This window comes from Malurus melanocephalus, unplaced genomic scaffold (genome assembly GCF_030028575.1).
Source record: "Malurus melanocephalus ecotype Western Australia unplaced genomic scaffold, MMel_1.1 scaffold_514, whole genome shotgun sequence".
Taxonomy (NCBI): Eukaryota; Metazoa; Chordata; class Aves; order Passeriformes; family Maluridae; genus Malurus; species Malurus melanocephalus.
In genome coordinates this window covers 329,314-352,197 of record NW_026623746.1, presented here as the reverse complement: position 1 = coordinate 352,197, position 22,884 = coordinate 329,314, and the positions used below count along the sequence as shown (strand labels likewise).

At 44.1% G+C, this 22,884-nt stretch overlaps 1 protein-coding gene across 1 annotated transcript; it reads left to right on the top strand.

Moving 5' to 3' along the window:
• The first annotated feature begins 7,201 nt into the window (after positions 1-7,201).
• SLC6A14 (solute carrier family 6 member 14) lies at positions 7,202-21,647 on the top strand. The gene is made up of 14 exons (XM_057381538.1): positions 7,202-7,295; positions 7,899-8,067; positions 9,213-9,344; positions 10,823-10,984; positions 12,285-12,420; positions 13,118-13,250; positions 15,068-15,208; positions 16,161-16,389; positions 16,474-16,599; positions 16,691-16,809; positions 18,003-18,102; positions 18,480-18,589; positions 19,425-19,592; positions 20,182-21,647. The coding sequence occupies exons 1-14, from the start codon at positions 7,248-7,250 to the stop codon at positions 20,329-20,331; spliced, it is 1,923 nt and encodes a 640-aa protein (XP_057237521.1). The 5' UTR covers positions 7,202-7,247; the 3' UTR covers positions 20,332-21,647.
• The last annotated feature ends 1,237 nt before the right edge of the window (positions 21,648-22,884 follow it).

Below are 22,884 nucleotides of genomic sequence, written 5' to 3'. Positions count from 1 at the left end.
GACAGGTCCTGGTGTTCCCTGCCAAGTGCATAAACACAGGCTCTCGTGTCTTGCTTCATCTCAAGGAAGGACGTCAGCACACTTCCTTACTTTGCCTTCCCTCACTCCTGTTCAAACTTTACTCCCTTGTTTGCCAGTCAAGGAGAAGTTTGTAATGAGAAGTGCAGGAGATTACAGGATTGCCAGACCAAGATTATGAAAAGAAACTCATGACTGTATAAAAGTTTGTGAAGCTTCACAATCCAGAGGTGTTCGGATSAGTGCCAAATGCTGATACACCAGATATCGACCTTTATATAATTGTCCCAGCTTTAAAGAAAAAAAACTAGGCCTTCATAATACTTTTTTTTACTTGAACATTAAAACCTGACACAGAAAATCCAAGTTCTTTGAGAATAAAACAATAACAATGTAAATCTCCACACACTTCTTCAGTTTTGAGTAAAGTGAAATGCTGAAATGCTGCCTAACCCTAATGTTTAAAATCTGCGGGTCCTGAGTTTTGGTACAGAAAGTCAGGCAAAGTTTGGAAAATCCCCAGTGCTGGGAGTTCTGAGAGGCTTGGTTAAACTCAGGAAACATCCTTTCCTTGTCTGTTGGGCCAGGTGAAAAGTGCTGAGAGAATCCACCTCCGAGCAGGTGTTGCCACTGCTGCCTCGCTAATGGCAGGGCCATGGCAAGCTGGGAGTTGCCATCACATCCCTCCCACTCACCSAATTCTCTGGGTTTTGGGGTCAGAAATGGCTGTTCCTGACACTGCAGGAGAAAAGGAGGGGCTGGGCTGTGASGATGGGCTGCTCAGCAGAGCCTGAGCCAGAGGGAGAGAGCCTGAGGGCCTGGAAAGGAATGTCAGGGGAGTGATCAGGTTTGTGGCAACCAGGGTGAGTSTTGTGGGTAGTAAAATAACTTACGGTGTTTCTTGTTAAAGCTTTATTTTTTTYCCCCCAGTCAGTTATGGATTATCTTGGGGTGGTCAACTTTCTTACTTGATGAAGGGAATGGACTCCCTGATTTTAGAGGGGAGGAGGTCCTGTGGTGAGGGTAAAGGGAATTATGGGGTCTAGTGGTTGTGTCCACTGCAGTTCACATGATCTCTGCTAAATTTGTGCTGTGTTAAATACTTGAGCTCTAACTCTGCTATTATCCTTGTAACAAGGTAAAAAGACCAATTTCTTTTAGAAAKGATTTCTAAGTCTAATGATGAAAAGAGTTATAGAAGATCTAGGTAGTAGAAGGAATAATGTTAACACCACTAGTATTAAAATTTGTCAAAATGCCTTCCATCCCCCCCCAAACTGTGAAAAAGTCCGGTCAAGTAATCGCTCTAGTGTTCCTGCAAATCTTGTTTTTTTGTTTTGGACTCAGAACTGTGTTATTGCAGCAGGTGATTTTATGACATTACCAGTTGATACAAGGTTGTTTTTTCTTATGTGAGAAGCCCCACTGATTTGGATGAGCTCTCTCTGAGAGTAATTGCTAACCTGCAGGGACAGCTATCACACAAAGGAAAGTGTTGATGGAGGTATTTCCATTCCAGAGATATCAGGCAGGACTAACAGCCTGGCTTTTGTCCTTTTGTGAAGGAGGACAATCACAAAGATAATTCTCTTGGCGATCACATAGCAGACTGCATGTTAATATGTAAAATTACCTCAAGGAAAGGACTGAGCTGAAAGGTCTTCTTTTTCCTGTGTGATAGCCAATGCCTGTATTTCAAAGCCTTACTGTTAGTCAAAAGCTTCTCAAGATTATGCATTTATGTTATCTTCTGTGAAAAGCTTTTTAAGAACTAGCAGGAAAGTATAGAACTGGGGGGATGGGGAAGAAAACCTACCTACCAGCGTCTCCTGGCTGTGCTGAACTCCAGAAATACTGTCACATGGTTCTGAGGAAGAATTTAAAAATGAAACTGTTAATGAGATTGGTGAACTCAGTACAGCATATTTGAATGTACTGTACTCACTGCTAGGCTTTATTTTCCTCAATTAAAAATGACTCCTTGGTTTCTACTGGCCCCACCTCTGAAATGTTTCCCAATAGGAAAGTCTTATGTTCTGACACCTGTGCGCTCCCCAATCATTACGTTTCGATAATTGCATGCTCCCAGTTTTTAGTTTTCCTGTCCTTTATCTCTCCCCTTTTCTTTGTTGTTTCTGCTGTTACGTCTCCCGTGATGCGATACCCGAGGTTTTGCGTTCGTGGAGTGTTTCAGTTGCCCAAAGACAAGTTGAACGTGTTTGGAATGTGCCTCTGGGACGGCCAGGGAGGGGGCAGATGCAGTGACACCTGTCTGATGCATCTTGCAAAGGCTTGGGTGYTTGTTTGGCACAAGGCTCCATGATTCATGGAAAACTGAGGTGCTCTGTACCACAGGCAGGAGCAGAACTGGGGGAATGAGGAGCCCTGGGCCACAAATGCTTTTGTTCACAGCACTTTGGTAACTCTAATGCAACTCAGGATTTCAGTAGAGATTTTCAAGGGGATGTGTGGTTTTATCAGGGGGTTGTGTGGTTTCAACATCTTAGTCCATTTTCAACATTTGGTCCATTTTTTTTTTGTTATTTTTCTCTTTATTTTATAGGGACCTCTGTGTTTCAGAACTAACTTATTTTCCTGTATGGAAACTTCAGTAATCTCTGCGAAATCAATGAGCTCTCAGGGAGTGGGGAGAGACAGTACTACAAGAAAGACCCTGTTACCCTGGAAAGAGATTTGGTCAGAGAGTGAAGTCTCTGAGAAGCTCGTTCCAACTTTTGAATAAAATCAACTAAAGTGGAGATTATTGTACCATAGATACAGAACTGTCAATCTTGCCAAGAGTCTTGAAAAAATCTTGATTAATTTTGTGGATGGAGACCTGTGGCTCCGTCCTGAGTGGCTGGGACAGCAAAATCTTCCAGGCTCAGTGCAGTAGAAGAGCAGTGCTGCAGAACTTTTCAGCTTTGTTAGTGTATTTAAGCTTATTTCTGCTTTATCATTTTTGTCCTGCATGCATATATAAAAATTCCCCATCACTAACTTGATTAGTGTGTGTAAAATGAGCAATTTGCAGGCTGCAACCTGCTGAAAATGCCTGAAGGCAAATGTGCTTTCCATATTGTTTCAGGTCTCCACCTATCCTATGAGCGTGACTTCCAAGGCTTAAGCCTTTTGCATTAAAGGCAGTTTTGCAACTGTTCCATTGTGAGGAGATAAAGGAAGGAGGTTTCAGCTGCTTTTTTTGGGTTATGAGACAGCAGACTCCATAGAGGCAAGTAGGAGTAACCTTGCTGCATTTCTCACCACTGAGATTGCCTTAGAGATGAATCCAAAAGTCCTGAAGTTGGGGGAAAATTGGATGAAGCAGCAATCGTTGAGGTTTTGCCAATACAGGTTCTTTAATATAATTACATAATGTATAATAGAGTGTATTATTTAGYATTATGTTAGTGAACCAAACTCATCACATATTACTGATAACTTTCGATGTTCCCCTTCTAAGATTGTGAATCAAATTTTTTCAGAATTTCCATTTAATGAAAATGAACTCGTGGGTGGAGATCCATATTGGATCTCCTGATGGCCTGTTGAGCAGCAGCAATGAACAGCCCAATTATGCAGAAAAGCCCAAAACTGATAAAGAAAATCGACCCAGGAGGGGTATATAAATGTCAACTCCTTTTTCCCAGGGGCAAAATTTCATCTCCCTGAAGGGATCAGCAGAGYTGGGAGCAGAATCTGCTTCATACCTTGGTTGCACAAACTGTTGGATGAGGGCCATTAGAAGCAGGTGAGACAGTATTGGCACAAGGCCTCTTAAGTAATTCASACTCTGTGTTTTGCTATAAACCCTGTCTGCTTGGAAAGACACTCTCTGAAGTCACAGATGGCCATTTCAGCAACCATTGCCTTTGTAATTTGCCTGAGTCCTTGACAATGCCATCATTGCCTCTCCATTTTTATCTAAGAAGGGCCACTTAACATGCCTTCCTTGTAGATACAACTTCCACCTTGCTTACAGCAGGCTCACAGTGAAATARGATATTTCTCACCAGATGGAGAGCGCTGCCTTGCTTTCATGGGTTACTAGASCAGTGATTGCTCTTTTATTTTTTTTTAAGTTAGTGGTAAAGGTTTGATCTAAGTCACCTGTAGATCAGTTTCACACCAAAGAAATTGTCTCACTTGTTATCACTTTGTCTTAAAATCAAGGCTCATGTTTTCTTTGGCAGAAAGGATTGATTTAAATGTGAACTGTAGGACTTGATTCTGTTCACCTGTAGAGGAGAGGATAATTCMTGCAGCTGCAGGAGACATCCCAAGCTTTCTGCCTTGCTTCACCTGGCACTTTATAGCAGTCCTGTCTGGCCTTCTGATCTTCTCTTGTAAAGAGTGTAACGTTGCTGTGGAGCTGTGGATGAGGGTAATTACATGCTGCTGATGGACGGCTACATGGTTTAGGATGCTGAAGGCCAACATGGGGCTTTTTTGTGGCTTTTGGCTRGTTGGTTGGTGTCTGTGTGTTGATCTACCAGGATTAGGGGACTCTAAAATGATGGCTACTATTTGCAAAGTGGGTTTTCTGGTCTTCAGCTCTTGCCACTTGGGAAGGGGAGAGGTAAATGAGTGCCAGCTTTGCYTGCTGAATCAGTTTTGGATGTATGTGCCAGGTGCCAATATTAGTAAGTCCTGCTATCGCAGAAGATACAGGTTAAGAACAGAATTTACTCATCGTAGTCTTAAATAAGCACATCAAACACAACCTGCTGTATCACCAGAGCTGTTTGTGTTAGCTAAGGGCAATACCCAACATCTGATAATAGCACTGGTGCAACCAAATGGAAAACACAGATATGTTCCTGAGAAATGTCAGAATTGTTTGCTGTGTTCTCAGCAAGTTAASATTATCATTAATAGTTTTTATAAATTGTTTTTTTCTCCCCATTGGATTAACAGAATATTTAGTAAGTGGAATTGATAGTAGTCCAGGGGTGCTTTCCAAATTAGAAAAATGACGTCAGGCTGCTGGTCAGGAGATGGGATATCTCATCTGTGGTAGAGCCAAGCTGGCTCTGGTTTGCTGGCTGATGATTCTGTATTCCCAGTTGAGAYATTCCAGGGGTCACTGGCTGGCATGGTGCTTGGTCAGTGGGGGCTGTCCCAGCTGTGATGACCCTTCAGGGGTCAGCCTGATGGACTCAGACCCTCGTGACTGCACTGGAGCTGCTGTKCTTTCAGCTGCATGGCTAACAGGACAAATACAGCCCTGCTTCAGGCACAATCCTTTCTGGAGATACTCATCTCTCCCTTGCTCRCCCCTGGAATTATCACTCTGCCCTGATTGTTACTTCTGTCCTTTAGATAGAGAAAATGCATTTCAAACGAAACTGTCATGTGGTCAGAAGCAAAACACATCTGAGAAGTGGTACCTCCAGTATAGTTTTACTTTTAGTCATCTTCAGTTCCACAGAGAGAATGACACTGGCCAGTGACTCTGCAGCATTACCACATTCACTTAATCCCGGTATGGAAGGAGAGGCTGTGGCTAACAGGTTGTTGTTAATGTTTCATTTCTAAACAAGCTGCTAATCAGTTCTGAATCATGACTTTGGAAGAGAACCCAGAGCTTTTGTTAGGTCCAGAATTGTTTATTGGAAAATTGCTGTTTCCCCCTGGGGAGATAGTGACCCACACATACTGAAGTTGCCCAGAACCCAAAGTAAAATCACATTCTCCCATTTTATTTTAAATTCTTAACTCAGATCAGGATTGTCATATAGGTTCCTTTAGTTTATGTACAGTTCAGACAGTTGGAAGAATATAGACTAATTTCTCAGGTGTCCTTGGTCTAGGTGATTTTTTTATTGCTCCATAGAGAACCAACCTGAACATCTGTGATTGGTCACTTGGACACTTGAATTCCAAATTTGCAGACAGCCTGTAAAGGAGTGTTTTCTTTAATTTTTACTTATTATTTTCTCCCAAAGCCTGCGTCCTGTCAGGACACTACACCTGTACTTGCTTTTTGTTCCAAAGATAAGAGTATTCTGGCATCTTTCCAGTATCTAAAATAGAAGCCTCCTAGAGAACCTGCTGCACAGGATGGTAAAACATAATCTGATTTTACCTTCCCACCTTCCAGATGCTGTCCCACACACTTCTCACTCCTGGTATACCTTTTTGTTGTGGCTAGATTGAGACACGCTGGGTAGCACTTTGCTCAATGGAAAAGTCCCACTAATTGGGGACAGAAAGGTTATTTGTGACGGTGTGGATCTGAAAGAGCCATGGAAAAGATAATTGAGAAAGGGAGAGCAATTAAGTGACCAGTTAATCTGTCTCCTCGCGCATGGAGCGTGCTTTGACCAGCCTTCTGTGAGACCTTATGGAATGCCTGGGGAAGGTCACTGTGACACCCCTTCCCCTTAAGGGTGGCACGTCACAGCCACCTTGGTGGGTGAAACAGGGGAGTGTTTTAGGGAAAATCTCTAAATCCTTCTGCTCAAATTCTTCCTCTGGAGATTGCTTTTATGACCTGCCCTTTGCCATGACCGTGCCTGTCATGTACCTGAAAGGTGCGTTCAGAAGCCAAAATCTCCATGGCGTTTAACCCCTTGTGCCCTTTTCTTTGCCCCRTCTCCTGAGGCTGGACTCCAGCATGGAGCAGGTTAAGAAAGAATGAGAGTGGAGCAGGTAGGGGTGGAGCAGGGTCTCTGTGCCAGTGAGCGCAGGTGAGGCACACAGCAGCGGCTCTGTGGGGAGGCACAGGGACAGCGGGGACAGCGTTCCATGGGGAGCTGGCAGCCCGGAGGGACAGCACAAAGGGGAGAGCGTGTGGGTAGGTACAGGAAAAGGGACAGGAGAAGGAGTGGGGAACAGCTAGAAGGGAAGGCAGGTGACAGACAAGGTAGGGCTGAAGAGCCCGGACTGGGGGAGCGAGCCGCGGGTTGGTGTSAGGGGAAGTGGCTCGGGGTAAGGCGAGCAGGCAGGGCGTGCGGAGGGCAGCGGGTGTTGAGCAGGGGAAGTGGGCATGGGCAGGTTGACGATGGGCACGGGCAGGTCCGGCAGGTGGGTGGGTGGGTGTTCCCGAGGAAGTGGGCTGGCGTGGGGCGGGGGGCCTGGGGCTGCCCCGGGGGCGGGAGGCGGCTCAGGTGCCGCGGTTCCCGCCAGGGCGGTGAGGGGCGGGCGGCGGCCGGGCCCATAAAGGGCCGGGCCCATAAAGGGCGGGAGGCGGCGGGCGCGGACAGAGCGCAGCGGCTGCGGCACAGATGGGGATGCTCAGCCTGCCCGGATTCCTGTCCTGCGGGAAGAAGAAGGTGAGGCGGCGGGCAGGCTGGCCGGGGGCACCCGGGCAGGTGTGCCAGAACGCAGATAGCTGTGGGTGCGCCTGAGCAGGTGCCCAGGTGGGCGTAGAGGCCCTCGGGCGAGCAGGCTGCAGGTACGTGGGCAGCTGTGGGAGCGGTGAGCAGGTATGAAATTGCTGGGGCAGGTGAGATCCAGTGGTAGGCAGAGTAGGATGAGCGCCCGGGCATGTGCGAAATGCACTAGGACAGGTGTTTTTTGAAGTGGGCATACAGGTGTGTGCTGATGTGAACATCTGGACAAGTGTAGGGACATCTGGGCATGCGTGGGAGCAGAATAGGGGAGACTCCTGAAGCTGTCCCCAGGAGCTGACGGCTTGAAAGACTAAGGCAGTAGGGCAAACTGGCCGTGAAGGTGTCYGGGCTCTCTGGTGGGACCCTCTCTCACAGGTCTGTGCTGTCCTGCCAGGGATCAGCTGGACTAGCAGCCCAGTTGGCTCTGCCCACCCTGTCGGGCTGCTCAGCCGTCTCAAGGTGCGTCTCTGGACAGAGAAATGAGGATATGACTGCCCTGCTTGCTTGGGGGGTGATCACGAGCCCTCCCTCTTCTCTTCCAAGGACTTCAATTTGACAAATGAAAAAGATGCACACGCCAGTGACAGCGATGAGAACTCGGAGCGTGGCAACTGGTCCAGCAAAGGCGATTACCTGCTCTCCATGGTGGGCTATGCTGTGGGCCTGGGCAACGTCTGGCGCTTCCCCTACCTCACCTACCAGAATGGAGGAGGTACCTGTGCTGAGTGGCAGGGTYGGGTGGGCACACTCTCCCCAGAAGAGAGAAGGGCAAGCTCCAAGRGCCAGCCCTGAGGCTGGGCATGTTCTGTCCAAACTGGACATGAGCTGGAATAGAGCCTGCTCATGGGGAAGGGGAGTAAGAGGCATCTGTGTGTTTTTTGGGTACCAGCTGAGAAGGGAAACGGTATTTAGATTTAATTGCAAATTTCTACTTGAGAATTCCAGAACTCTTCTGATTCACTCACAACCAACACACGCCTTTTTTGTCCATGTGCCAGGATCCTCTATTYGTCTAAATAGCTATTCTCTTTCCCCAGTGCTTACCTCCTGGAAAGTTTATATTATATACCATACCTGGTATGTTTATAAGGAGCAGTTGAATCTCCTCTGCGCCTTTGTTTTTCCATGCAAACAATCTAACAATCTTGATTGCTTTAAATTCACCGAGAGTGATGGGGAGAGATTCCTGCAGGGATATCAGGTTATGTTTATGAAACTTGTGCTCTCGCTTTCCCTCTCTCATGTGCACACACAAAGAAGTGCCCGTCCGTTTCACAGAACAGGGTGCTCATTGATACCAGGTTATCGTGCACTTTAAAATGGATTTGAACAAGAGCCACCCTGAGACGTTGCTTGACACAGGACTCGGCCAACCATAGAAAATAATTTTCATGCTTTGATGTCCAGTAGCTGCTGAACATGCCAGTTGCAAAACACAGCTAAGTRCACAAAGGAATGGAACTGTTCCTCTTTAAATTAAAAGCTGGAAGATTAAATAGAAAGTGGACAAGGCTGGTGGTGCCTACAGCTGAGCAGTGTTCCTGCTTGTATAAGAGCAGTGTCTTCTATAGTTTTTGTAAAATTACTTTACTTCTATAAAAGAAGAGATTCTTTTTAAACCAGAAGTTGTCCTGACYGTCTGTGCCTCCTCACTGCAGGTACTACTTAGCCTTACAGAAAACACGATTTAGAAACAAATCTATTTTGGAAAAAAGTCCCTACAGTGGGATATTTTAGTAGGGGGAAAAGGGGGAGTATAGAATGCGATAAAACTGTGGTGAATGCTGAAAGATTGTTTTTTCTGTGTGTGATTGATTTTTTTCCCCGTTTCTTTTTTTTTTTATCTCCTTCTCTCAGGTGCTTTTCTAATCCCCTACACCCTGATGCTGGCATTAGCTGGTTTGCCCTTATTTTTCATGGAATGTTCCCTTGGGCAGTTTGCCAGTCAAGGGCCAGTTTCCATTTGGAGAATACTACCATTGTTTCAAGGTTGGTTCTGTTATGTTTCCTTAAATCTTTTTTATTGTAGTGATAGCCTGTTGTAAATTAATGATTCCTTCATGAGGTGACTAAATCCAAGTCAACAATATTCATGTAGCTGCTATTCCCAGTGTTGCATGGACAGGGTTATATTCTCACGTACATACTTCCTCATTAGTCAGTTAATWAGCAGATGTTGACTAAAGATTTCCCCCAAAAGGTTGTGGGTTATGAGAAGTTATATCAATCATTCTTTCGGTGTTAAGCAGCACATCACCCTCACTGCAGTTGTCYAGGCAGAAAGAAATCATCCCTGTGTGAGGAAAAGCCCCAGTAAAACAACTGGTGTACTGTGTGCTACAGATTGAAAATAAATTTTAGAAGTTGATTTTATCGCTGTTTGTTCATGCTTCATGTCCAGTGTAGCTTGCAAGGTACTCTGTATTGGATGGACTAATTCTGTATTTGGCTGCCAGTGCTGGCACAGGGGTCTGGGTGCTCTGTGCCATGCTGTGCACAATCATCCAGCAGCTGCCTTGGGAGTCATCTGCAGGTGTGATAAAACAGTTAGACTCTGCCTTTGTAAGGTGAGGTGCCTCTTGAGATAAGAGAAACGGTTGCACTCTGTAGTGCTAGTTTGTCTCTGTGTGGGTTTGCATTTCACAGGGAGATTTGTTTGGAAACARTTAACCTTGTGCTTTACTTACTCCCATCCATCCCGGTCCTGTACTGTGGGTGTAAAGGACTATGCAATGGTTTTGTTTGTCCTCTTAATGTGCCAGAGGAGTTAATGTAGGAACAAGGAAGTTTGTTTCTGATGCAACAAGAATTTTGCTTGTCACCTGCAGAAACTGRTTGCCCCAACATTTACTGTCTTTGCCAGCCTCTGTTCTGCAGCACAAGMAACCTTTCACGAAAGTGTGTTTATCTTTAAAGCAAGGTTTTTAAACACAGCATATCTTTTATGTGTCTGTGAAGACAGAAACTTAAATAGCATTTCTAAGATGATTGGTACAGTTTGTCAGGCTTTCCCAAACTCATTTTAACAAAGAGGGAGAACAGTAATATTGGYACCGACTTACTGTAGTTAAAAGCATTCATTACAGTGGAATCTTTGAAATGGCTTGGGCAGTCCTAGTACAGTTTCTTTTATTTTACTTAGATTCCCTCTGAATGGGAGAGAACAAAATACAGAATTTCTCCTTTAGACTTAGCAAAAAGTCCAATTTTTCAATGGGCCTGATTCAAACTGTTTCAAAACCATGTTCAAGAGGGTCAGTTTGGATCATATCCATTATTTCATGGGTTTAAGATTTCACTGTTTGTTTGCTGTTAAAAATATTTTAAAAGCAAACAAAAAAACAACTTCAGCTTCTTCCCAAGTAGCTTTTTAAATGTCAAGGCTTAATTTTGGTGAGTGGTTTTTTTTGTTGTTGTTCCAACCCAAATTTGGGGTGTTTAAGATATTGTGTCTTTCTCTTTCCTAGGAGTGGGCATCACGATGGTCATCATCTCCACATTTGTGACTATCTACTACAACGTTATCATAGCTTATGCACTCTACTATTTATTTGCTTCATTTCAAAAAGTGCTGCCGTGGTCAGAATGCTTTTCCTGGGCAGATGAATTCTGCAGCAAGACACGATTAGGTACCACACTTACCACACAGAGTTTAATATTACTGKTTTTTGTGATTTTACTGTTTTCTGGGGAGAAGTATAGGAGCAAGACTGCTACCCTTGCCTTCAAAGGTCCTTCCTGGAATTTTGTCTCTGAACATGCAGGAGTGATACTTATCYACTTATCCCTGCCACCAGTTCTGGGTTCTTGGGAAATCTTCAGAGAGCTGGGCTGAAASCACCTTTTTAGATCAATTTCTTCTCCTTTAAAATTTCAGCTTCTTCTAGTTCTAGTTAAGTCTCTGGAAATACTGCATTCTCATGTAATCACGCTTCATGGTGAAAAAAACCCACTCTTCCTTCCATGAGACMAGCTACTGCAGTAGTTTTTATCAAGGTTTTTTCATTACCCCTTGYCTGCCCTGTGGCTATGGCAATCCTGAGACACTGGTTTCACACTTCATTAACTCTTTGGAACATATCTCCACACTATTGTTGTTATGTTGGACAGCAGATGTAGGGCCAAACACTTGTTATCTCACCAGTTTCCGTATCAAACCAGTTTAAGGCAAAAGGTGAAGTTGGTGAGGTAATTATCAGTTAGCAACTGGAAGTTGCCTTGACTGGTAACCCTTGATTATTAAAATAACAAGGACAAGATCAGGATGGATTACATTGTTTACAGTATTAATGTAAATGTATCTCAACCATATATCTGAAAAATCTCTTCTTAGATGCCTTGTGTAACAAGAAGTTGATGATTACTTATTGGCAAGACTAAAATTATTTCAGTACATGATTTGTAAATGCTGGAAGAATACAAAAGTGAACTTGAAGAAGCTGTCCTGAAATAGGCTTCAGCAAGATTTCCCAGTAAATGCTGATGTATATGCTGATAAAATGTATGTGCTGGCAAAAAAAATTCCCAATCCCAGTTTCTGTTCCTCCARCCCTGTTCCAAGGAAAATATTTAAAGTGCTCTAATAAGTGCTCTGCCATAATGAGATGAAGTTGACATCAGATGATCTATGTGTCATCTTGGTTTGGGACAAAGGTTTTTGTAGAGTAAACAAAGCTACAATTTGCTCAGTTCTGATTCTTGTAAATATCCTTGAGGATAAGTAAAATGTGGTGAGCACACCAGATTCTTGGTGTTTTCATTTACAGTCAARTAGTGAAGTCACAGCTGCAAGTGACATTCCAGGTTTATTTCTAAAAATTGTTAGTGGGCAAACTGAAGCTGTAACTGCTTAGGAAACATATTTGTTGTAATAGTCTGATTTTTTTATAACTCATGGCAGTGTTAATGATTCCTTTTCCTTGCTTTCAGTAAATGACTGCAATGCAACCATGGATGGGGAAATCATTCATGCAAACTTCTCGTTCATCGCAAGCAACAATCTCACGTGTATAAATGGCACCATAAACTACAAACCAGTGCAATTTCCCAGTGAACAATACTGGAAGTAAGTAAATATWTTTTTAAAATTACTAAAAATACCTTTCTATGTATTGTGGTTTTGGATGCACCTTTTGTCTTATCTTGCAGTCCAGAAAAACCTAGTAAAGGGACATGGGCATGCAAATCACTTAAAATTTAATTGATAAATTTGGCCTTTATAAAAGAAATTATGTATAGAAAGAGAAGCAAGTGAATCAATATTTAACATACTGAAAAATACTCCTATTTAAAGGAATCCTCTTCTCTGGAGTCCTGGTAGGGACTACTTAGTATCTTTAAGTATAGCATATACTTTTTTTTCCCTCAGGAGTTACTGTGTAGAATATATTCACCTTATTCTGAATCTGGAGCTGTTGTGAAATTGCCATTTCTTTACATCTCCATGGTCTCAATTTTCCTCATGTTCTCTGGGTTCCTGGAAACTGATTCTAATGGGCTCTTCTCTCGCTGTAAGAATTTCATGATTAAAACAGAAGAGTTGAGTGGGGCTGTATGAGAGATGTCTGGRTAGCTGAGAGCTGGTAGGCTTCAAAAATAGGGGGGAAATGCATTTAAATATACAGTTTTTCAATGCTAATCATGCAATACTAACTGCMCACTCCTGGAGAAGGCTGCAGTGTCTTGTAACAGCAGCACACACCTGAAGCTGAAGAGGAGGGGTGTGTGTGCTGCTGTCCTCAGGGAGCATCGTGTGCTTGCAGCAAAGTGGCTCTTCAGCGCTCGAGTGGGCTGGACGAGACCGGCAGGATYGTGTGGTACCTGGCTCTCTGCCTCCTCCTCTCCTGGATCATTGTTGGAGCTGCCCTGTTTAAAGGAATCAAATCTTCTGGAAAGGTATGTTAGGAAGRGCAAGGAGATGACTTTTGGGCTGATTCTGCCCTTCCAATGCTGGCTGGATCCAGGGAAGGTTGGCACAAGGCAGGGTGCAATCCTAACACCACCCCACTCTGCTGGGCTTAGCATTTGGCTTCCCTCCTGCTCCTCAGCTTCGTAACTGTTACATAAAATATGAGTAAGGTGCTGATTATGCAGCCATTWCTAAACACCTGGGCCTCGACTCTAGTAGGCTGCCCTGTATTTTGGGATGTTGCTGTCGTGCCAGTGGTTCCAGCTGAGTCTTGGCAGTCACCTGGGCTGCGGGATGGCAGCGTGCATGTGATGGCACACAGGGGCACACGCCCTGGGAACACCCGGTGATTATTTTGCACTTCCAGTCTGGTTGAGATGTTTGGACAATGCAGGTCAGGTTCTGTGAGCAGATGTGTGTGTGCAGGTTCCTGCCAGATTGTGAAATGTTGTTTGTTCGCAAGAGGTGAAGCGATTTTTAGGGACCCAGTACTTAGATGCTTATTTTAAGAATCTGGCTCTGCTGAGCTCCCATTTCCACTTGCTGAAGCATGGTTGCCTGGAGTTTTTCTAGGGCTAGCCTGACTTCAGGCAGGCYGAATTTCTTCCTTCCTGGCCTGAGACCCTTTTCTGGGTTTAGTTCCTTATTCCTCCTACTCTTTTCTCATCTTCATGTTCCATCTACTTCATTTACTTCTTCAGTCTCAGTTGCCTTCATTCTTTCACCTTTTCTGCACTGATATATTTCCCCCCCTTTCCTTCTATTATTGTGCCTTTCCATGGTTCCTTGCTACCTGTCTTCCTTTGCTTAGTCTGATGTCTCCTCCTGTTTTGCTTTCTACCTGGAGCTTTCTGCCCTCTGTCTCAGTGCTTTGGGGGGAGTATCTCTGCTTTCCCAGCCTCAGTTGTTTGGCTGCATGGCTCCTCTTAATCTCACATTCTTTGGGCTCCTGGCAGTTGGCTTTTCCTGTTGTCACCTTTGGTACACAGGCAATCCTCTTTGGAGAGTAAGGTGTCTTGGAAGAATCTAGCWGGGCAGGAACAAGGCAAGCATGAAAAGCAAAGAGAATTGTCTTTTCTAGGCAGGCATGAAGGAGGTCTTCAGAAATGTCAGACTCACCACATGATGGTGCAATGTCCTGGCTTGGTGGAGCCAGCAGTACAGGGTCAATTATCTGTCTGCATAACACTGAAACTAAGACTCAAGAAATCAGAGTATTGTTGATTGTAGCCTGTGTGACACTGCTGGCCTTGGTCCCATCGTGTTAGATCAAAAAACAACAGAATAGTTCTGTGTCTGAGATACCTAAAAGTCCTTGTTCCTGGTAAAAAAAGCTTCTGGAACAGTGACTTTTTGTTTGTTTGGTTTTGGTTTTGTTTTGGCTTTTTTTTTGTAGGGGGAGTAGCAGGGAGCTCACAGTCTCATCAGGAGATAATTCCACCCTAGTCACCTAATTTTTACTGGCTTTCAGTTTGCACTTGCTAGAAGCACTACCTAGCGAGAGACATGTAGGGAGTTGAGTTCAGTCCTTGCTACAGCAGTAAATCACATCAGAAACAGGCATTTCAGAAACTGGTCAGGTGCTATCTGAAATGTGGATGTGTGGCTTGGGCCTTCAATTTCTGTTGGAATGCAGCAGCAGAACCGGCTGAGCTGGGTGGTTTGGTGCTTGGCATGTGCTCACTTCCCTGGCTGTTTTTTGATTGTACCCCCAGACCTTGGCCCAAAGCCTGTCCAGCCTCCCTGCATGGAGATCTGTGGATCCCCTCAGCCCTGATGTGTGTCCCTGCCCCTCTTTCTGCAGGTTGTCTACTTCACGGCGCTCTTCCCCTATGTCATCCTGCTCATCTTGCTGGTGCGAGGTGCCACCCTGGAAGGTGCCCTGGATGGCATTGAGTACTACATTGGGAGGCAGTCCAACATCACCAAGCTGATGGAGGCAGAGGTGAGAGGCAGAGCCTCAGCCCCMGTAGTGTGACACACGTCCATGGTTCTGTGGGGCTGCTGCTTTTGTATCTTGTCAGGTGCTTCATGTCCTGCCCTGTGCGTTGTATCAGCAGCTGGTTGTGCAAGAAGTCCAAGCCCCTATTCCAACTACCCTCAAACTGAAAGAGAGTCACCTTCTCCCYGCTCCCTGCCACACCACTGATGACAACAGTTCTATTGCCTCGAAAGAGTTCTTGGGGGTCATGCTGGAGTTCCATATTGGCAAGATCTGCTGAGAAAGTTCTTGCTGATTATTTAAAGGGGCTTTATCAGAAGGCTAAAGGGATCCCTAAGTTTGAAATTCAGTCTGTGCCTTTTCCAGGAAACTAGCTTGGGTAATTAGGTGGACCAGGAAGGGCACCTTGTACAAAGAAAGTTGGGACTTTTTTTGTTCTGGCTTATGCCAGTATTATCTCAGTTTTATCAGAAGCAAGTGTTAAGTGTGGTATTTAATTGCGGTACTTATGTGAGTGCTTGGCACTAAGTKAGGGGCTGCAGCAGAGGCAGAAGTGGTTTATCTGGGTTACACAAGTGGGAGACTACATGGAAGTTCTCACTCCTGCAGCCAGTCCTGGTTTTCCTTATTTGTTTGGCTCTGTGACAAGATTCATATCTCAACAACCCACCTATGTGAACAAATTGAATCTCTTCTTCAGGGTTAGCCCAATAAGATTTAGTTATTCAGCAACATACTTGGGATGTGACCTTTGGAGATCATAGAGATACTGCTTGTGCTTGAGACTGCAAGGTCACCAACGTGCTGTATCCCACAAAATTAATGTGAAATAAAATGAGATATTCAGGTTAAATGAAAAAAGAAATACCCTTCAGCTTCAACAGAGGGCAGTCTTAGAAGTTTATGATAAGTACTATWATTAGTACAGTAATTCTCATGTTCTTATTTTTGGTAGGTATGGAAAGATGCAGCCACCCAGATATTTTACTCCCTGTCTGTGGCATGGGGCGGGCTTGTCGCTCTGTCTTCGTACAACAAGTTCCACAACAACTGCTACTCAGATGCCATTATGGTTTGTGTGACCAACTGCGTCACCAGCATATTTGCCGGGTTTGCCATATTCTCCATCCTGGGACACATGGCCTTTGTGTCCGACAGGCCGGTCTCAGAGGTGGTRGACTCAGGTAGGCTGATGGTCACACTGTTGGCATTGGGACTYGCATTGCCTGAGGCATGACAGTAACATCCTTCTTTCCACTGCTTCCCAGGGTTTGATCTGGCCTTTGTAGCCTACCCAGAGGCTCTCTCCAAGTTACCGGTTTCTCCTTTGTGGTCCTTCTTGTTTTTCTTCATGCTSCTGCTCTTGGGCCTTGACTCCCAGTTTGCCTCCATAGGTGAGTGGGGTTTTGAGTGACTCATGGCTTTTCAAATGACCATTGCCCTTCTTAACTGTGCTGCTCAAACCCCCTACTTCTTCCTTTGCAGAAACACTCACCACCACCATTCAAGATATCTATCCCAAAGTGATGAAAAGATTAAGAACGCCTATAACCCTGGGTCTGTGCATGCTGCTCTTTTTTCTTGGGCTTATCTGTGTAACTCAGGTAAGAAATTTAAATTTTGTTTGGTAGTGAGTTCAGTTGTGCTGCAAGCGATGAACTCAAATCAGAATACCCTTTCCAACTGTTCCTGTCTGTGTGGATCAATCTTAGAGACTCGTGAATTTTGACAGTGTGCCTGGACATGCAAATAATAAATTCCCAGAGGGAAGCTTGAAGAACCCAAGGTTTTCTGTGACTATTGAACTGAGGCATGCTTTTGAATAGAAGGCCTGTACAGAGCCTGTGACCCATCAGCCTGATTTATTGTTCCTCAGTTCAGGAGTTTATTTGTGTAATCAGAAGTACATGCATACAGCATGTCCGCAGCACAGTGGGTACTGCTAATAAATGCTGATGGGATCTTTTAGTTCAGAACTCACTGCCAAACAGGACAGGAATTGAAAAATGGCCTATTCATGTAATAAAAACCCATTAGCTCATGAGCATCTGTAGGTTGCATGGTTACTTCTYCTGTGTGTGTGTGTATATATATAAATAGACAATACAGAGAAGGAATTTTAAATATACTGGGTAAAATTTCTTGAGGCAATGGCTTTTAAGGCTATAAAGTTTCATTGCAATTACTCCATCCAGAAATGCAGATTTATGTGTGTACTTTGAGAATGTGAAGGAGGTAATTGTGGTGAACAGTCAGTTGTATGGTCAAGCAAAGCACGTATGTCAGTGAAAGCTGGTGGCAGGGCAGCTTGCAAAGGATTCGGTACACGAGAATGTGAAATGGCTCAGAGATTGTTCCCTGCTCTGTGATCCTGCTACTGCACACTGGTGTTTAAAGCTGTGCTTAACCCCATGCAGAAGTTGTACATGCAGGAGGATAAAAGCATCCCAGAGCTGGTAACTGGTGCAGCTATTGCTGTAGCTCAGTATAAAAGCTTCAGCCCCAGCTTTATTCCTGTAAGCTCCAAATTTAAAACATCTCTCAACTGTTTATATATGCTCTGCATATACATAGAACCTGTTTTTAGCATCTGTAGTATTTTGTTAGATGTGCTTTTCAACTTTACATAGAGAGATTTAAAGAAAATAATATTCACAAATATATATGTGACCTGGAGAAATGTGAACTTAAAAAATTCAGAGTGGTGATTAGTTAAACTCTCTTGAGCAATCACATCTTATTTTATTTGCAGAAGTATGTTACTACTCAGATTTTAACCTTAATATTTGTTCTGCAGGCAGGAATTTACTGGGTTAACCTAATAGATCACTTCTGTGCTGGATGGGGAATCCTTATTGCAGCTGTCCTGGAGATAGTAGGCATTGTCTACATCTACGGTAARTCATTTGCATTGAAAATACCAAATTAAATGAAGCAATCCAAGGCACAGTGTCTGTTATAGAATCACAGCATGTTTTGAGGTGGAAGAGACTTGAAAGATCATCCTGTTCCAACCCTCTGCCATGGGCAGGGACACATTCCACTAGACCAGGTTGTTCCAAGCCCTGTCCAGCCTTGGCCTTGAGCAGTGCCAGKGTTATTAAATCTAATTATTGCAATAAAGAATTTGTAACTTAACCATCTGAAAAGTTTTAACAGCACAGAACTGGAGAAACTGTCCTTGATTGCTGTCTTTCTCTGATCATTTTTGAGTAACCTCACCTGCAAGGGAGGCACCTGCTTTGCAATGAGCYCTATGTTTGTCTTCCAACAGGAGGAAACAGGTTCATTGAAGACATTGAAATGATGATTGGAAAGAAGAGCCGTTTGTTCTGGCTGTGGTGGAGAGTGTGTTGGTTTTTCCTCACTCCTGTTTTGTTAATGGTGAGTGCATGTGACTGGATTGTGTTAGTGTGACAGAATTTAATAATTTAATGTTGGAGAGGTTTCCATGTGAAGATTCTGGGCTTCTGAAGACTGATACAGAGCAATGAGATCCTCTGCCTTAGCAGCTTCGATTATCCTAATTTTAGACAGAGAACAGTTTGAAAACCTTTTGAGGGAAATCCCATTTTGGGGTCAGATGTTCTGCTGTTCTCRTGTCTAACTGAGACCTTTTAATGTCCTGCTGCATGTCTGGTTTTTGTTACTCCTGTACTTCTAATTGTGAGTGTAGATGGTTGGATTATGTTACTATGACAGAATTTATTAACATTTCCAATCCAGGGACAGTGGCAAAGTTACTCTGGCCAGCACATTACCTGTAATCTGTCCAGACCATAGTTTAGAAAATGCTGCTCAAAATTATCCAATTTCTGCAGCAACTTTTGCCAGTTTTTAATCTTAGATTCTTTCCTGTATTCATCTAAATAATGGAACACAGGAACACACAGAACATCTAGAGAAAGGTACTGTGCTCAGCCAACAGCACATATATTATCCAACAGAAGATTTCAAGAGAACCCAGAGATCAAGTTATGTTTAAACACAGATACACTCAGTGTGAGGGTGAACTCAGTGTCACCTTTCAGTCCTGCCCTTCAATCGTGGTGACTGAACACCAAATCCTGCACAACCATTGTCACACTCAGAAAGCAAGGTGGAACTGTGCAGAACTTGTAGACAGCCCTTCTTTTTATTAAACTAACTTGGAAGCCGTGCCAATTCAATGTTGCTGGAAACCTGCTTTTCTTCCTCATTCATTTTGCTGTTTTTCTAGGCTATTTTGGTCTGGTCTTTGGTCACRTTTTCACGCCCCACTTATGGTTCAGTGTTATACCCAACCTGGGGAACAGCTGTTGGCTGGTGCATGATCATCTTCTGYGTCATCTGGATTCCCATTGTTGCCATTGTAAAAATACTTAAAGCTGAAGGGAACCTTGTTCAGGTAAGGGCAAAAAACCCACTATCACACCCTCAAATCTTGAATTCTTTGGTATTTTCAGGACCACCTGTGCTTTCCTCTGCAACACATTTGCTACCTTGGTGTGTTTGTCAATTGGATTTTTAGACCAAAACATATCTCTGGTAATTGCATCAAAGGTGCATCTACCCTACTGTGTTGTGATAAGAAGATAAAGTCTAATTCAGTGGGAATGCACACACACATTCAAGACTTTTCATCAGTTCTTTTGCTATTCCATCTCCTTTAAATTCTCTGAATAATTTCTATTGCTTTCAATTCTCATGTAATTTTCTGGAGTTTTGCCTCCCATTCCTCACAGAAACAAGCAGGTGCCAGATCTGAGATCTTCCTCTCTTGCCAAGCAGTCCTGTTGGTCACAGCTTTCCCTGTTCTTTGCCTTCAGTGTCCCAGAACCCACCGACCCTGAAGATACTTGAAATTATTTTAAACAACTTTGATGATTTGCCATTTGTCCAGTTGGAGTGCATATCTAGAGCTGTAGTTTTACTGAATTTTAAGAGCAGCCTGGACTAAAGCAAGACATTAAATGCCTGTTGGTTTTGCTTTGCAGCGCATTGTCAGCTGCTGCCGGCCCGCAGCCAACTGGGGCCCCTACCTGGCATGCCACCGGGGAGAGCGCTACAGCCACATTGTGGATCCCAAGAAGGAAAAGGAGCATGAGATTCCTACTGTGTCTTACATCGTGTACAAGCAACAATGAGACGGCTCTTTGGACGACTTTTTTTTAAGCATATATGCGGGTTTTGTCTTTTAATATTGGAAAGGGACAAGGAAAAAAAAAAGACAAAAAAGAAAGCAAATCAACCCCCACTCCCTGCCCTTCAAAATCCAGCCCCAAAATGAAAGCGAGCCATATTATTTATTTTTAGTGCTTTAGTGTTTGGGGAGGAACATGCCAGTTWGGCACTGAGATCTCACCAGCTATCCAGGTTGAGAGGGCAGGATAATACATTGCAGGCTCCCCAGGGCTGGGCGTGCTGRACCCCATCCAACTGGTATCCAGCTGGACTGCAGGTACGGCTGTGGAGGAGAGTGAGGACAYGTTCTGGTGCTCCCCAGCTGGAACCCAAAGGTGCTCTGTGTGTGTGTGTGTGCCCTGATGTGCAGCTCCTGCCCTGGGCTGTGCTCTGCCTCCCCAGTGAGTGCAGCCAGCAGAGGGCAAGGGGTGTGCTGCTGCCTGGCACTGCAGCTCAGGGAACAGGAGTAATTCCTCTCTGTCTAAGCCTTGTGAGGCTGCTCAGGGTTTGATGTTGGGTACGCTCTGTGTGTGTGTGTCTTTGTGTGTGTATTGTCTAAACAAATGTAAATATTGAGTGGCAAAAAATTGCCATCACAGGAAATAAGGCTTAAATATAGTGACAAGCAGGCTGCTTTCTATTCCTCATCAATGCTTTACCTGTCAGGTTGTTTTCTGCTTCTTTCACTCAGACTTGGGTTTCCCTTCCAAAGGAGACCCGAAGTGCTTTTCTAAAGATTCAAACAGTGTTATGGTAGGGCCAAAAGAAGCAGAACTTTACTTAAAGTGAAGGTTACAACTACTTTGTAGTGGTGTTGCAAAATTTGGTGAAATCACGAGATTAATGAGAAGTTATGAAGTTTGTAATGCAGTTGGGAACACAGACTTGAGCATCTACATAGGCAGGAGGGGGTTGAGTGAAGAGAACCTGACTTGTAAAACAAATGAATTCCTGATTAAGGAGAAAAAAAAAAGACTCTGGATGGAATGACTACATTTGATATGCTGAGGTACGCCCCTCTCACTGTGATAATGGTTCCTTGGGAACAATGCAGCAGGGTATCCAGCTGTCACTTCCTCTCAGGGCTTTGTCACTTTTTCTGGACATGAAGGAGTGTGGACAGTGGTTTTGTTGCCCAAGCTGTGTACCTTGGTGTACGTTTTATACTGGTACTTTTTTTGTGACAAATCAACACTTTATGGCAAACAAAATGTGATTTTTTTTTCCTGTTTTTAATGATTTTGGAACTGGCAAATAAAATGTGATTTTCTGTTTTTAATGGGTTTGGACTTGGAGACTTCTCATGTTGTGTGTGGAGTTGGTGACCACAAATGGTTCTATGATCCTAAGCCTTTGAGAGCTTGAACTGGAGAGATTCAATCTCCAGGAAATCTTTTCTTATAAAGTGCAATAGTCCTGTTTTGGAGTGGGCTCAGAARGTACAGAATGTGGGAATTTATAAAAAAGACTGTGGCATTGGAGCCTGTACCAGAAACTGGTGAAGAGGATCCTTCTCCCACACTTCAGGTGCTCTAGGATCATGGTTTAGCCAGACAAGAGTGCTGTCAGTAGCCTGGAGAGGCTGGGAGCAGGAGGGAGCTGAACTGCAGAGCTGTGCTGCTCCATCCACAGCAACTGCCAGCAGTTCACACCAGGGCAGGGACAGACTGGGAAGGAGAGGGAAGTTTTAGTCAAGTAATAATGAGTGAGAGCCCTGAAATAGTTGGGAGGCAGCACCCCAAACACTTACAGAACTGCCAAGTGCTGTACTTTGTCCACTAGATGTTTTTTTTCCAACTTCAAAGCTTATACTTTTATAAAAYATGAATGTTGTTCATTTTCTCCTTCATTGCACCTTCCCGAATGCCACTGATGATGCTTAAAATCTGCCTTCTCTATGCGTGAGTAATGGATTTTTACCTTGGATGAAATAGGCAAACCAGCCTTGTTCTCGGTGCTGTCTGGAACAGTCTGGACTGCAGAGACCCCCARATCCCTGCCTGGATGCATCATTGTGCAAATTGCAGCAGGAGCAGGGTTTCCCCTCCTCTTGCTGAATCCCAATGCTGCCTCTCAATACTCCTCCTAGCATTAGGAAATTTTTTTTTGGTTGGTTTTAGTTTTATAAAGAATATACAAACGGTTGCCTTCTTTTGGGCCTAGACACTGTCTTCAGTGTAGAGAATTGAGAAATTTCTACATTTAAACTGTTGCAGCAATATGGTCACATTGACTCTGGTTACCAACAGCAGCATTGCTTAATGTTTCGAGTCCAGGCACAGACTTGGAAGCTGATTGCAACAACAGAGTCACCTTTTCATCCTGGAAAGGATGAATGGCTTAGGCATAGTAGGCAGGAAAATAAAACCTGTCACTGGAAGACAGATGAGGGCAGTATTTCCCTGTAATGTCAGGACATGGGTGTTCCTCTCTGAATAGGTTTTCGTCTTAYGTTGGCTGTTAGTGTCTAAGCTCCTTGCAGAGGAGCCTTGCCAAATGTTCTGGTTCTTAATATA